The following is a 15,313-nucleotide window of genomic DNA, read 5'->3' on the forward strand; positions in this document are numbered from 1 at the left end:
AATGATTGTTACGCTGATTGCTCATGCTGATTGCTTACGAAGAACGATCTGTATCTGACTCAGCTAGTCAGGCAACCTCTTTTTATACAGCACTACATTCTCACTATTTAGTGGTCGACAAAACACATTCTCAGTGCCCATGAATACACTTGTTAAATACAACAGTATTTACTACAAATGTTTTGAGTGCTAAAGACTTTCGACATCTGTTAAACTGATTGCTGATTTGGCTCATTCGTGATTTGTTGCTTGCAAAACATTGTACATGTACATGTAGTAAACACGGTGTGTGTGGTGTGTGTGTGTGTGTGTGTGTGTGTGTGTGTGTGTGTGTGTGTGTGTGTGTGTGTGTAGACTGTATCTGACCTGCCCCTGTCCCAGTGAAATGGTTTGAATCCTTTTCCCTCCAAAACCTTTATCCCCAGCGAACTTGAGGAGTCCTGCCATGGGGTCTGCCCCGGGGGAGAGCACAAAGATGAGAGGGGCACAGCAGTGAGAGTCCGCAAAGCTCCCGGCAAGGTCAAAGGTGGGAGGCTCGATGTACTGTCGTCCCATGTTGTTGACAATGTACACTTGAACAGCTGGAATGATCTTGTCTGGTCTGATACAGCGAAGGACTACCATTCTGTACAACAATAATTATAGTGTATGGACACTGTGTACAGTTGCATTTGTAACATTATCACTACTAATTCAAGGCTGAAAATCTGTTTTAATTCTGGTAAATAATACTCAGTTGCAAGTGCACTGACCTACTGTACAGTACACTACAATAACATAGATTACTTGCATGTAGCTACACAGTGGTACTGTATACGTGGTATGCATATACTGTACCTGTCAAGACCTTTGACCTTGCTCTCCCATGTCTCAGGGAACTGTGCGTCTTGTGGAGTGGGAGAGTCGTACATCTTCTTCCATTCAGCACCAAAATCTGAATGAGTGGGTGGGTGGGTGGGTGGGCGTGAATCAGCACACATCACACATCACACACACAAAGCGGGCAGATTACTGTATGCCCACCGAGGCATAATAAGTACAAAGTACATATACTGACCTTTGAACCGGCCCACCGAGGCATAGTAAAGTACAAAGTACACGTACTGACCTTTGAACCACCCCTTGAGCTTGGGTAGTTGTGATGCCCTGACTATCTCTCCCCACGACTTGTCACCGAGCCACTGAGGGTAGGGGTTAGGGTTCGGGTTCTCCAGAGCCACACCCCCTGTTAACAGGAACCGCCACACCTCCTCATCAACCTCTCCTCTGTACGTGTATGAACAAGATTATTGTATAGTGCACAGTACTTATAATTATGTACATGGTCCAATTTCCAATGATAAAAACGTTTTAAGAGCTGAGATAAAGCCTTAATTGTCACATGATGTACGCTGTTCAAAGTTTCAATTGGACATCAATTTGTTAAAAAACAAAGTCTTAGGATCGAGACTAACTAGCCAGGCACACACCTTCCTTTCTGTATTCCAATACATAGCACAAATGAAAAGAGTAGTTTGTCTTTCTCAAAGAGTGAGCGACACACATTGTTGTAGATGCTCTTAGTGAAGTGATCGTTCAGAGAATCAATCCTTTCCTGCAAATCAGTCGACTTGTTGCTATTGGCAATCGACTGCAGATACAAGTTAATAAACCAGTTGAGTGAGTACTGATACATGGGCTCTATATTGGCCAGGTCAGAGATGCAGAAGAACAGAATAGATGCATGAACGGCCACTGGTTTGTAGCCGTTTCGCGTTTCATCAATTTCCACTTCAGTACGAGCAGCAATCTCCTGTTTAGCTTGGATCTCCTCTGAGAGAACTTTAGACGATGATAAAATCTTAATGGCAGTTTCGTCTTCAAGAATGTTCCCTTCTGAAGATGATAGGACTTTTAGGATCTTGTCTTCAATCTCCTTGAGTTGTTTTTTGTTGGCCGCTCCCTCAAGAATGAGCTGGTTTTTCTTTTCCTCTAGTTCTGGTTTCTCCTTGGCTGCCACTATACCTAGTAACTGGTCCTCCAGACCAAGCGGTGTGATCATGAAGTTAAGCAATACAACCTGTAGGAAGGACAGTACAGTACTTGAAGAGGAAATAATTACCTGCCAAATGGGCATACATGATACACTACAATTATAGTCTATGAAAACACACACTATTCAAAAGTTGCAGACTTGGAATTTGACTATAGTTACATATATCTTTAAACAGTAGTCCAGGCCTGGTAAGCTAGATGAGAGGCTGCTCCAATTATTACGTTACATATAGACTCACCTTGACTGACACCTCGGGCAGGTAGTGAGGGTTGCGTAGTCTGGTGGTGATATAGAACCTGAAGTCCTGACTGTACTCTATAATATTCTCCCCTAATCTCATATAGTCCACTCCTCCCTGTTTGAAGGTCTGCTTGAGTAGCAATGGCTCGAGGAGAGGGTCCAACTCTTCCCCTATATTCTCCAGTAGGACTGGGGTCCCAAACTGAATACTGTTCTCAAGAGTACGAGCGTAGTTAGCATCAGATAGTTTGATAACAGAGAGCTTATTGGGACGCTCTAGATTCTTGATCCACTTGTTGGCCTGGCCTGGAGGGTATACAAATGTACGTGCATTGATTGTATAATAATTGTTATAAAACGAAAAAGATTATCAACATACAGCGTAAAACAGATCAACATCAAAAGCCAATAATACGCACACAGGCAGGCCAATAAGCATACAGGCCATACAAGCATATACACACAGGCCAATATAAGCATACACACGCAGGCCAATATAAGCATGCGCTCACCTTGAGGGTCGATCATGAGAGGCCACCTCCTAGAGTTGGAGACAATGATCCCATTATCCACTGAGAAGGAATCAACTGGCAGACCGGCAATATTCCACTCTCGTATCTTGACCGGCTCACCAAGCGTGTTATTGACAGAGAACACATCAGAACAAGGAATCTTCCTCTCTCTGCACTGTTCATGCCATCTCTGAGTAGCCTCTTGTCTAAAGTCCACCGTAAAAGCACCAAGATAGGCCACAACTCCCGAAGAAATAAGCACATCCCCTGTGATATTCACAGCTCTCTCACCAAGCTCCTTGGCTGCCAGGCTCCAGCGCTCCTTCTCCCCACCCAGGCCTCCAATTAGTTTCGAAGCTCGGTCTAGTTTTTTCTGACAGAGGTCAATGTTGGTCTCGAGGCTGGCCTTTTTCTTAGTCATGGCAGTGAATTCATCGTTGAGACCTTGCAGCTTGTCTGAGAGGTGTGTGTAGTGTCATAACATTTGGTATATTGGCATTGCTAAATTGTACAAAATGAGGGAATTCCAATGAATTAAAACAACTGTCTGTACAATTTTTGCATGGTATTGCAGTAGCAACACATAATAAACATTTGTGTTAAGACCCTCAGGCACTCTTAAATTGGGAAATTCCCAAACAAGCCTAAGGAATGTAAACTACAGGTAATTATTTTCGTGGGGTAAAATATTCGTTATTTTCGTGGGCAAGCTGACCTCAACGAAATTTTAACGTAGGCGTGGCGTAGGAATACAGTGCAGGCAATGAGACTAAATGAAAATTTTACTCAGGAAAACCACCGTTTCTCGAGTTGAACGAATTTTTTACCCCACGAAACTTACCCGCTATACGGTAGACAAAATCGAACACTGTGCAAGAGTACATGCATGCTGACACACACATACCAAGGACTTCCTTGAGCTCTGCCCTCTTCTCATTCAGTGTGGCCATCTGTACTGACAGCTCAGCCTCGGCCTCGGCTAGTTTAGCTTTCTTAGGGGCCACCACTTTGGCCACTCTATCGTACACCTCCATAGCCCGCACCCACTTGCACAGGCCCTCACACGCAGTAGACGCTGACTTGATGACATCAGGGTTGAAGTCTGGTATAGTACAGTATCTGCAGTACATGGAACACAGAGGGATAATGTACAACTAGAGTAATAATTATGCCTATAAACTGTCTCACTTTTCTCTGATTTTCTTCATAATAGCAGGTGCTATGTTGTCCTTGTCGTAAGATTTCAGGCTGTCCAAGAACTTAAAATCACTCAGCATCTTTTGCGACGGTCCCCAATAATCCTCAATCATCTTGCCACTCCCCGATGGGTCTGGTTTCCTCTCTGGCTTGACAGCCTTCATCACACACACTGACTCCATCACCAGTCTCACCAGCTGTGGGGGGTTCTGGGGGGGGGACAATACACACAGGGGGGCATTACACACACTTATCTGTGGGGGTTCTGGGGGGTATTATACACAATATCTGTATACTAGTACTAAAAACATGCATACAAAAGTTAACTTATTCGTAAACACAAAGGCTCCTATAATCTGCTACATGCGTACACACATCATGTACTATATGTACCTTGAAGTTGCTACCCTATATAGTGCCGTACCTTCATAGCTTTGACGAGTGTGATGTCCTTGTTGGTGAGAGTGTTGAGTGCGGACAAGGCAGCCTCCAGAGCAGGGAGGGCCTCGGCTAGGTCACTCTCACAGTCTTCTTTGATTGCCTTTGCAGCCGCAGCCGCTTTATCAGCCACAGCCTCGTCAGCAGCTACTAGCTCTTTCTTAGCTTCTGCTTCGACAGTGTCCTTCTCAATCTTCACCATAAGTTCAGCTGTCTCCTTGGAAGTCTGTACTAGCTGTGGTTGTAGCTCAACCAATTCTTGCTGCATTACAGATACTTGAGACGCTGCAAAATCGAGTTTCTCAAGACCTGTGACATAACGTTGTTTCGTTGTCAGAATTTCATTTCGTTTCTTGCCAAAAAGCGTTTTAAAAGTAAGAATGAGCTCTAAATATGACGTAGGAGTGGTGTAGTTTTTGCGACGAAGAATATCGTAATATTTGTCAGAAAGTCCTCTAACACTTTGATGAAACACTTGACACATGTACACACATTGTGTGCGAATATCAGACTCCATATCTAAATCTTCGAGGAACTTATTGGCCACCATTTCCAGAGCATCGTCAGGCCACGCTTGAAACCAATCGATAGTACAACAGTTTATAAGAGAAGGGAACATACGTAGCCTGTTCCTGAAGGCATCTCCAATGGGGCTCATGGCCAGTACAATGTGGAGGTTTTGCTTGACTCTTTCGATAAAAAAGTTATACATTGACAGTGGGGTGGAGTCGATTTTACGTCCTTCTGTACGGGCTGCCATTTGCATTTTTTCAATAACTTCTGCTTTTTCGTCAGCCGGGAAGATATTGGGTACATCTCCAGTGTTCAGAATCATGTTAATATCTTCAACGAAAGCTTCGTCTTTGATTTGGTTATCAGAGAACAAGAATGTGGTTTGTTTTCCCTCTGCCCCTGCCTTTAGGAGAAGTCTCTTTAAGTCATCCCTCCATTCAATCATCGTATAGTTTTTGGCTATTTCGATTTGGAACAGGTCGTAGTCGGCCATGAAGGTTGCTAGTTTACAAGCACTTTGTCGCCCGCTACCTCCTACGCCTATTAAGAGGGCGTGGCCATCGTCCTGCTTCAGTACGCGAGCAATTCTTGAGACATGCTCAATGGCAAACTTGAACATGACCAGTTTCATAGGAGCCTTGCTCATCTGATTATAATCCTCAAGGTAGCTATACGGAGAAAGATGTACGTAGGTTTGTAAATGTTGATCTAACAGTATAATTATATATATATATACATGTAGCTAGCATATACAGAATGAGCTACTAGCTATACACATGTACAGTATATACTTGCGTACTGTACAGCACAAACCTTTCCACTGAACTTGTGAGATTGGTAAAGTCAGTGATCTCATCATATATGGTGGGGTCAGCTCCAGGCACCATATAGTCCCCAAAAAACAGACTCCTATAAAAATCTTTATAAACTAGACCATATTTAAAATCATTCACTGACCTGATATCATCGTCCACTAGCTTGTCTGAGGTGGCCAATCCGCTGAGTAGTTTATCAATATTGACTTTGAAGAACTGTTGCAACATCTCCTTCACAATCTCAAAGAATTGGGACCTGTCCTTGTCATCGATGAGCCTGTCATAGAATACTCTATAGACTTCGTGTGTCCACAGTCTCATGAGTTTGTCACCCTCTGTCATATGAGAGGCTGGCATTAATAGGACACCTCGAATAACACGGGCAAAATCACGCAGGTTGAATATGTAGTGGGACTTGGAGGGGGTGGGCAAGAAATGAGCTACGGCTGACTTGTACACGCCCATCGTGGCTTGGACAAGAATCTGGCGGTAGAAAAGTACGGCGGTTAATGCTACTTGAGAAGTTTACATGTAATGTACAGTTCCAGTAATACTCAGTGGTTAAATAGAGCATCTTTGAACGGCCATAACTTTTGTTCAGTTGGTATAATAACGTTAATTTTATGATTTTCTGAAAGCTTAGAGAGAGGCCTTTCAGATATGCGTTAAAAATCAGAAGTCTATTTTTGGCCTGTTTTTGAAAAGCATGGTCTTTTCCCGAAAATGGGAAATTATGGCCTGTTCTAAATTTGGGATCTGAGCATACCAACTGAACGGGCTCCTTCTAAGCTTTCAGAAAATCATAAAATTGTTAAATTTGGGCCATCAGAACTAAAGTCACAGAGCTGATTCAAAATGAAAGGGACCTACATGTACATTGTAGGTACATGTAAATGTGTACACCGTACCTTTCCCAGTCTAGTGAAGATAGCATCGAAGCCCTTGCCAAAATGCCAGTCAACCAGGGAGGTGAATATCTTGGTCATGGTGGAGTCATCAAAGGACTCTATAGAGACTATGTTGAGATGTCTGGTGAACCTTCCTGTGATGTGGTTACGCCCACCACCAGGAGGACCCATCGCACACACCAACAACTGGATAGAGAGACACAAACATTCTATCAACACTGAAAAGATTCCCTACTGTACAGTTACACTATTGACCTATACAATGCAGTCATAATTATACTGTGAACTGGTACAATAGCAAATTAACACAATTACTTCATTTCTTAGCTCTAAACAATCTCAGTTCAACAAACACACGCACGCACGCACACACATGCATGCACACACACATGCATGCACACACACACACACAGAGCCCTTACCACATCAACAAGATCAACCCTAGAAGTATCTTTCTTATCGAACCAGAAGCCATGGTCCAGAAAGTGTCTCAGCAGTTCTATAGGAGGCTGTGCTCCGTACTTCTCTTTGGCTGGCATATTGAGATCGTCCACAAAAGACACATTCTTCTTGCCCATGGGTGGTCCAAACACACCCTTCCTGCGTCGATCCAACTTGGACATAACTATGTCCTGAGTCTGAGCAGCAGTTGTACGAGCAGAGAAGTTGATCAAATTAGGAACATATCTGAAAAGGAGAGGCAATATAATTGTAATTTTCCAGCTATGTATATATACATTGTACAAGCATGCAAATACAGTGTACATATACACGTACATGTGGTAAGTGCACATACTGTATGTACTGTACATGTACACTGCTTATATTTGTACTCTAACCTGTCCTTTGGTAGTCGTACGAGGTAGTTGTTGGTGATGGCTGACTTGCCAGTGCCAGTGGGGCCCACAAAGAGGAGGGGCTTGTTGTGTGTGACATAGCACTCCAGGAAGAACCTCTGTCTCACTGTGTCCGTGGTGGGGATGATCAACTCATTCGCCTGAAGGGAGGGGGGGGGAGGGGGGGTAGTGAGGGGGGGGGAGGGGGGTAGTGAGGGCATAATAATTATTAACTTTATGTAAGATATTTCTAGTGGAGTTTAGTGTACATGTATCAGCATACACACATATATACGTATAGCGAATAGTGAATCAAAGGTCAGGCCAATAGCAGTGCTCTTCAACATTATTAGCAGCCCACTGTGTTCACCTTAGCGTCAGCAGGAATGATGGCGTTCCTCTCGAGTAGGTCCTCCCACAGACACCACGTCCCTCCCTTCTTTTGGAAGTAGTAGTCAAACACAGTCTCCCTCTCCGGAAACAGGTTGCTCTGTGTTAGGGTCAAAATCAGTCAATTAAAATTGAGAAACTTGCGTGTATTCCCTCAACTGTACATGTATGCTATACTTATACAAGTGCTTCACATAGCCTTATAAGCACACACATACCTTTGATAGTTTGATGATCTTTGGTCTGGGATGGTCCTGATCCGTTCCTGACACTAGCGTTCTATAGAACACATCAAACTTCTTGCGAGCATCTCCAGTCATAGTGCCACCCAGAGTCCATATCAGGGAGAATACGAATAGACATGGCAGCCATACAGTGCTCTGTGTTTGTGCTACTGGAGCTCCAGCATTGTCAGTGATAAAATCATCGAGTAGACAAGTGTAGAGGTTTATCAGCGAGTGTACGAGGTGTAGAGGAGAGGTGGTTATAAACAGCTTGCATTCGTGTCGGATAAAGTCCAGGCAAGGTTGAACCAGCCAATCAAAGAGTGTTTTGATGAGATCTCGCTGCTCTTCGAACATCTTAGAGAATTGGTCCCTATTGGCCTCAGCTACTGCCTCTTGTGAGGAGGAGGTAAGGTAGGAGTTCATTAGAGGCTGCCAACCAAGCTGTAGAGAATTGGAGCATAAATTCAGGCCCGTATACATAAATTATATAACAATATGCACACTTAGAGGACGCATCTATACTATATTGACAATGGTGTTCTGAGGGGCCTGACTAGCTGGGGAGGAGGGCTAGCTAGTACTATGCTACCAACCTGATGTGGTTCCATGTAGATCATGCCACACCTACTGACAGTTGCGGGAGAGGCCACCTCTAGATCCTCTGGTTCGAAAATCAGATTCATTTTCTGGCTCATCTGAATAATCTCCCCACTCATAAGACACAGTTTCTTGTTATCATCCAGAACAGTGTTCATGTTCTCAATCCAAATAGCATCCACTGGGCCGTCAAAAATAAGCCACTTTCTGTTTTCATCAGTGGCAGAGGCCTGGTCTCTGTAGGTGTTGGCCAGGACTCCATCAGACCATTCATGAGAAACTGGGTCAAAGCAACCATACAGTTCCCCCATGGTCATAGACTTGGGGTTGATGACACGAACATCAGTCTGTGTGTGTGTGTGTGTGCGTGTGTGCGTGTGTGTGTGTGTGTGTGTGTGCGTGTGTGTGTGTGTGTGTGGGTGTGTGTGTGGGTGTGCGTGTGGGGGGGATACTTAATGTGCAGTGTATTGAAAGGTACGATGTGTATATGAAATGTTGTTTGTATATATAGCATAAAAAATACATGTAATGCGCCTTCACCACACAAACCAATACCGCCCTCTAGATATAGAGATCCACTGTACAACTGACTTGTACAATGAATACACCTAGGGTATGGGATTTGTACAAACGGTGGTTTTCCTTTGCAGCTGTTCATTGTTCATACATATCATTGTGCAAGAAGAATATGTACCTCTATTGCTACAGGACAATTTCTCTATACACACACACACACACACACACACACACAGATGGTAGACTACACATACCTTCCATTCTTCCATAAGTCCACTCATGTTGAGGTCAGCCAGTGCAGCGGCCAGTACCTGGTAGGCACTCGTCTTGCCTCCCATTGGTTCACCCACTATCATGAACCCGTGACGTACCAGCATCATCTCGTAGATCTGCATGGGACGAACAACATGATTAATTACATATACATGTAATGGAAGCTAGTTGTTTAAAAACCACAGGCTGATAAAAATCTGGGGGTGCCCCAAGGAATGTCATGGATGATAAGTGCCCACAAATTGGGGGCACAATGTAACATATCAAGATGGCAGCAAACCAAGCTCTCTATGGTGGCTATGAGTGTAACTGGATTGAGGATCCCCCAGATGATCTCAAGTGTCAGATCTGTCTAATGGTGGCCAGGGAACCTAGGCAGCACGGAGACAACAAAGGATGTGGCAAGATCTTCTGCAAAACTTGTATAACACTACATCAAAGAAATAGCAAAAAATGTCCAAACTGCAGGGAGAAACTAATTCTCTTCCAAGACAAGAGAAGTATGTACTACTAAAACATTGAATGCCATAAATAACTAGTAATTAGACTATTGTACATCGATTATTGACAATACACATGCAGTTGCTGCCAACACACTATACCATTACACTACTGTAGGTGTTCAACATATCAATGCTCTAAGAGTGAAGTGTGAAAATCTGGAGAATGGCTGCAGATGGGTGGGAGAATTTGCCGATCTAAGGACGCGTCTAAACACGTGCGATTACGCTCTACTGCCTTGTGACAACAAATGTACAAACAACGGCCAGGCTGTAAAAGTTTTAAGAAAGAATCTGCCAGACCACCTTATGAACCATTGCCCGAGACGTCTGTACAAGTGTCCACACTGCGAGGAAATGGGGGAACACCACGAGAGGACAAGTACACACCTCGAAATATGCCCACAAGTTAGTATACCCTGCCCCACTAGCATTTCCTGTACAGCTGCTATTCCACGCTGTGAACGCCACATCCATAGAGCTACATGCCAGTATGAGCGCGTGCCCTGCAAGTACGCTGAGGTTGGGTGTAGAGTGAACCCTCAACGCAAAGACCTCAAGGAACACGAAGAAAACGATCAGATTCACCTGAAGGTGACTACTGCCAAAGTTCTCGAGTTAACACAGCAACTAACTGACCAAAAGGAAATGCTAGATGAAATATGGTTAATAACCATGGAGAGTAAGCCACAAATAACATTTAGAATGGGTTGTTTTGAGGCGCACAAGAATGACAAAACTGTGATTTTCAGTAGTCCTCACTTCTACACATCTCACAGAGGATACCAATTTCGAATTCGAGTCTATCCAGGTGGTAATGGTCGCGGAGAAGGCACTCACATTTCCATCTTTGTTTGCCTAATGAAAGGAGACTACGACAATGCTCTCACGTGGCCATTTCTAGGAGAAGCCACCTTCGAGCTGCTTAATCAGATCGAGGACAAAAACCATCACAAAGCGACTACAAAATTCCTTAACAATGCGTCAAGTCAGAGAGTGGAAGGTGAAGACGAGCGTGCATTGGGAAAAGCAAAGTTCATTGCATACAGAGACCTCGAGTACAATCCGGCCAAGAATTGCCAGTACTTGAAATATGATGCTCTAATCTTTCGAGTTTCAGTGCGACCACCAAGCTACAAGTGGTTACAGTGTACCCACGCATGAGTGACACAAAACAATGAAATTGCGTAACGTTCTTAAAGGTATTAGCTGTTATACATGTACTATATAATATGTTGTTGGTTTAATTCTTGCTGTTAAATGTACGCTTAGCCTATGAATTTTTGACATGTATCAGCTAACATGGACCACATGCAAACATGAAGTGTGCATGAACAGTGGACTATCAGATCAGCATGCAGGAGGAGAGTATCAGTAATATATGCAAGACACAGCCCGGCTCTAACCTATAATTATTAATATACAGCTCCCAGAAGCAACAGCAGAGCTACAACAAAACTGGCAATTAGATCTGCTATTACACATTCAATTCATGCACTAGCACTGTGGAATGAATGTCTTTCAGTACTGTTTAAACTGTGAGCTGGCTCAGATTACAAGCTGGCTCAGGTTACAAGCTGACTGGACAGGATATTTATGATTACTTTTTCATTTTTTATTAGTCCTGATGATTTACGACATTCGTAATGAAAAACTTTGACTCGTTAAAAAGTTTAAAATAAGCGTGGGCGTATTAGAGCGCGTGGCTGTACGCATTGGTTAAAGCCATTGCGGTCACAGCTCAGTGAGTTCCGTCTACTCTTACTCATTCGTAGTACTCGTAATCTATTTGATTTACGTCATAGAAGTAACACAAGTACATATAATAAATTATACAGATGATCTCGTAGATCTGTGGTACAAACATCATGCGTTGTCAAGCTACTTTCAAAATGAAAATGTAGATGATCACCATGCAATTGAATCATAGTAGAAGAACAAAACTTGTTGACAGACATGCTGTCTCCATTATGATACTAGGGTGGTCCCAGGTAAGATCCCAGGTAAGATCCCAGCACAGTATTTGATCTAGCTAGCACCATAGATAAATCTATGCTAGTACCTGTGAAGAAAAATTGTAGGTACAAACAAGCGTAAAAAAATGTTTGAAAAAATAATGGTGAGAAGTAGGGTTGCATGTTGGATGAGCCGCTGGCAAAGGGATGTGAACAAGATGGGTAACCCTAATAGGAACGCCCATTAGAATAGACACAAAACGTCACTACTTAAAATATTGTACGTGGTTTCCCAGGACCACTTATTAACGCATGCATGCAGTGAAAAAAGTTTACAAACAAGTGCAAAAAACATTTTGTGAAAAAATGGGGAAGAGTAGGGTTGGAAGAGCATGTGCACTGAAGTAACAAAAAGTTCGAAAACAAGATTAATTGTGGGTTGGTATAGTCTTGCATGCTCCAACTAGTTGGGGGTGGGGCACGATCTTTAACAGTTGGGTCCAGCACTACTTCGAGTTTTGGGTGGGCAGGGCTCATATATATCTGTAGAGTCTCAAATTTAATATTAATTTTACACCATGCATGTGTTTCGGTGCTGTAACAGAAAGAAACGTTAATTTGAAAAAGCCTTATTCAAATGCGTCATTATGTAGAAACACATGCAAGTTGATGGTCAAATACGTGATCAAGTGTCTCAAATAAAGAAAGAGGTGTAACGAGAAGTAGTGCTGGACCCAACTGTTAAAGATCGTGCCCCACCCTCAACTAGTTGGAGCATGCAAGACTATACCAACCCACAATTAATCTTGTTTTCGAACTTTTTGTTACTTCAGTGCACATGCTTTTCCCCATTTTTTCACAAAATGTTTTTGGCACTTGTTTATATAATTATTGTATATTATACAGATAAAGTGAGATAATTCAGGAGGCCTAAAAATCCCATTCACGACAAACAAGGAAATCATACAGGCATATATAGTAAAGGTCTAGCCTCTACACAGGCTCTCCTTTTTCTGTTCTTTATCACATCGTTCAATAAGATAAAATACTGTCTGAATCGTTCAATGAGATAAAATACGGTATTAATTGGAGGAATAAAGAAAGAAATAGACGTAGAGTTAGGAAAAAGGAGAGCCTGTATCGGGAAGTCACGTGAGGGTAGAAGGGTGGTAGAAGGGTGAAAATGAGCGTGGGCATGCTGAGCTAGAGATGTTGGACTGCCCACGCAGATATCTATGACTAATAAAACTTTGCCTGCAGCAAACTGGACATGGACTTGGAACTGGAAGTTTGCAAGCACTATAGCTAGCTATATACCTTAGATGATCTACTAGTCTAGATTGTGTGTTCAGATTCTATCAGACTATTACCTTTTCTTGTGTCTTTCTACATGCTAGTATAGATCAAGAGAATAGCTTAAAGTTAGTCATCATTATCATATATAGCAGGTAGCTACTGCCACCAGAGCTGGCCACGCTGGTTCTCTGATCTGACTTGCAGCACAGCTTGGTGGTGGTTGTCTCAGTACATGTACAGTCTTATTAACTCTGAATGCGTGGGAGAATACCTTACGTCACGATTGTGGGCTACATATCGCCCACGTTCATAAAAATCCTTGAGGATCACGCGATTTCCCAAACCAGGCCTTACTTTTTCTTAACTGTAGATCTACGCCCATTTCTTTCTTTGCTGCCTCACTAGCACTATGTCTTTCTAGTGATTTGTGGATGAACAGTGACAACAGCAAGAAAAAGTAAGGCCTGGGAACGAGGCTAGTAAAGGTCCAGGTTGTGGCTGGGATTTGGGGGAGATCCCAGGGAAGATCCCAGCATTGAGTGCATTCCATTGGTGTGCTAAGTAAACTTTAAGGAACTACATGTAAATTGGTTGTGTAAGATGGCAGCAAACCAAGCTCAAACTGGAGGCTACGAGTGTAACTGGACTGAGGATACCCCAGATGATCTCAAGTGTCAAATCTGTCTAATGGTGGCCAAGGATCCTCAGCAGCATGGAGGCAACAAAGGATGTGGCAAGATCTTCTGCAATAGCTGTATAACAGTACATCAAAGGAATAGTCAAACCTGTCCAAACTGCAGGGAGCAACTGAGTCTCTTTGAGGATAAGAGAAGTATGTACAAAACATTGAATAGATATATACCATAACATGCTATACTGTAACTACCTTAAATACGTACGTATGTAGTTAGCTATCTAACAGGCATACAATTGTAGGTGTTCGTCATGTCAATGCTCTGAGAGTGAAGTGTGACAATCTGGAGAATGGTTGCAAGTGGGAGGGAGAGCTGGGAAATCTAGATACTCATCTAAACACATGCGACTATGCTTTATTGCCTTGTGACAACAAATGCACAAACAAAGGCCAGATCATAAAAGTTTCCAGAAAATATATGCAAGAACACCTCGCCAAAAACTGCCCGAGACGTCAGTACAAGTGTCCACACTGCAAGGAAATGGGGGAACACCACGAGAGGACCAGTACCCACCTCAAGACCTGCCCACAAGTTCGTATACCCTGCTTCAGTCCTCTTTGTACAGCAGCTATTCCACGCTGCAAACTCCCCGCCCATAGAGCTGCGTGCCAGTATGAGCGTGTGCCCTGCAAGTATGCTGAGGTTGGGTGTAAAGAGAAAATTCTGCGCAAAGACCTCAAGAAACACGAGGAAGATGATCAGCTTCACCTGAGAATGAGTATTGCCAAAGTTCTCGAGTTGACGAAGAAAACCATAAGTTTAGAGACGCACATTTCTGAGCAAAATAAAGTGCTAGTTGAACAAAGTGCAAGGTTGACACGTGTGGAGAGCAAACCACAATTAACATTTAGATTGGATTGTTTTGAGAATAAAAAGAGTGATAAAAATAAATTCGACAGTAGTTCTTTCTACACATCCCCAAAAATGTATAAATTTCGGATTCGGGTCTATGCAGGTGGTAATGGCTCTATAGAAGGCACTCACATTTCAATATACGCCACTCTAATGAACGGAGAACACGATGATGCTCTTACGTGGCCATTTCTAGGAGAAGCCTCCTTCGAGCTGCTTAATCAGATCGAGGACAAGAACCATTATAAAAAGACTGTACAGTTCAAAAATAATGCACGTCCGAGAATGGTGGAAGGTACATTGGGAAAAGCAAAATTCATTGCACACACAGACCTCGCATACAATCCAGCCAAGAATTGTCAGTACCTGAAAGATGATGCTCTAATCTTCCGAGTTTCAGTGCGACCACCAAGTTACAAGCCATGGTTACAGTGTACCCATGAGTGACTTTAATAGCGTTTTACACATACTGTATGTATGTATGTGTATGATGCTTGTACTACATTGTGTTAGCTATA

General features: G+C 43.0%; 3 protein-coding genes across 4 annotated transcripts in view; 2 read left to right on the forward strand and 1 right to left on the reverse strand.

The window, feature by feature from the left end:
• Positions 1-15,313, reverse strand: part of LOC135351863 (dynein axonemal heavy chain 3-like) — a 28,521-nt gene that overhangs the window by 3,098 nt on the left and 10,110 nt on the right. Inside the window, exons 23-40 of one of the 2 annotated variants that reach the window (XM_064550969.1) lie at positions 9,479-9,613; positions 8,705-9,055; positions 8,103-8,552; positions 7,865-7,984; positions 7,498-7,655; positions 7,081-7,345; positions 6,659-6,844; positions 5,893-6,233; positions 5,749-5,844; positions 4,409-5,603; positions 3,976-4,193; positions 3,692-3,906; positions 2,788-3,243; positions 2,274-2,581; positions 1,470-2,059; positions 1,109-1,266; positions 838-934; positions 367-625 (exon numbers count right to left, since the gene is read on the reverse strand). In XM_064550969.1, the coding sequence (XP_064407039.1) occupies positions 367-625; positions 838-934; positions 1,109-1,266; positions 1,470-2,059; positions 2,274-2,581; positions 2,788-3,243; positions 3,692-3,906; positions 3,976-4,193; positions 4,409-5,603; positions 5,749-5,844; positions 5,893-6,233; positions 6,659-6,844; positions 7,081-7,345; positions 7,498-7,655; positions 7,865-7,984; positions 8,103-8,552; positions 8,705-9,055; positions 9,479-9,613 (5,598 nt within the window). Of the gene's footprint in view, positions 1-366; positions 626-837; positions 935-1,108; positions 1,267-1,469; positions 2,060-2,273; positions 2,582-2,787; positions 3,244-3,691; positions 3,907-3,975; positions 4,194-4,408; positions 5,604-5,748; positions 6,234-6,658; positions 6,845-7,080; positions 7,346-7,497; positions 7,656-7,864; positions 7,985-8,102; positions 8,553-8,704; positions 9,056-9,478; positions 9,614-15,313 lie in introns of both variants that reach the window. The other variant, XM_064550968.1, reaches the window with a different exon arrangement.
• On the forward strand, positions 9,729-11,290 carry LOC135351880 (TNF receptor-associated factor 5-like). The gene is made up of 2 exons (XM_064550993.1): positions 9,729-9,997; positions 10,116-11,290. Exons 1-2 carry the CDS (start codon positions 9,766-9,768, stop codon positions 11,159-11,161), a joined length of 1,278 nt encoding a protein of 425 aa, XP_064407063.1. The 5' UTR covers positions 9,729-9,765; the 3' UTR covers positions 11,162-11,290.
• On the forward strand, positions 13,783-15,221 carry LOC135351881 (TNF receptor-associated factor 4-like; the record flags this gene model as incomplete). Its single annotated transcript, XM_064550994.1, is given in 2 exon segments — positions 13,783-14,080; positions 14,185-15,221. Coding segments are annotated over 2 exon segments (1,269 nt in total), but the record flags the coding sequence as incomplete, so codon positions are not given.

Source organism: Halichondria panicea, chromosome 17 (genome assembly GCF_963675165.1).
Source record: "Halichondria panicea chromosome 17, odHalPani1.1, whole genome shotgun sequence".
Taxonomy (NCBI): domain Eukaryota; kingdom Metazoa; phylum Porifera; class Demospongiae; order Suberitida; family Halichondriidae; genus Halichondria; species Halichondria panicea.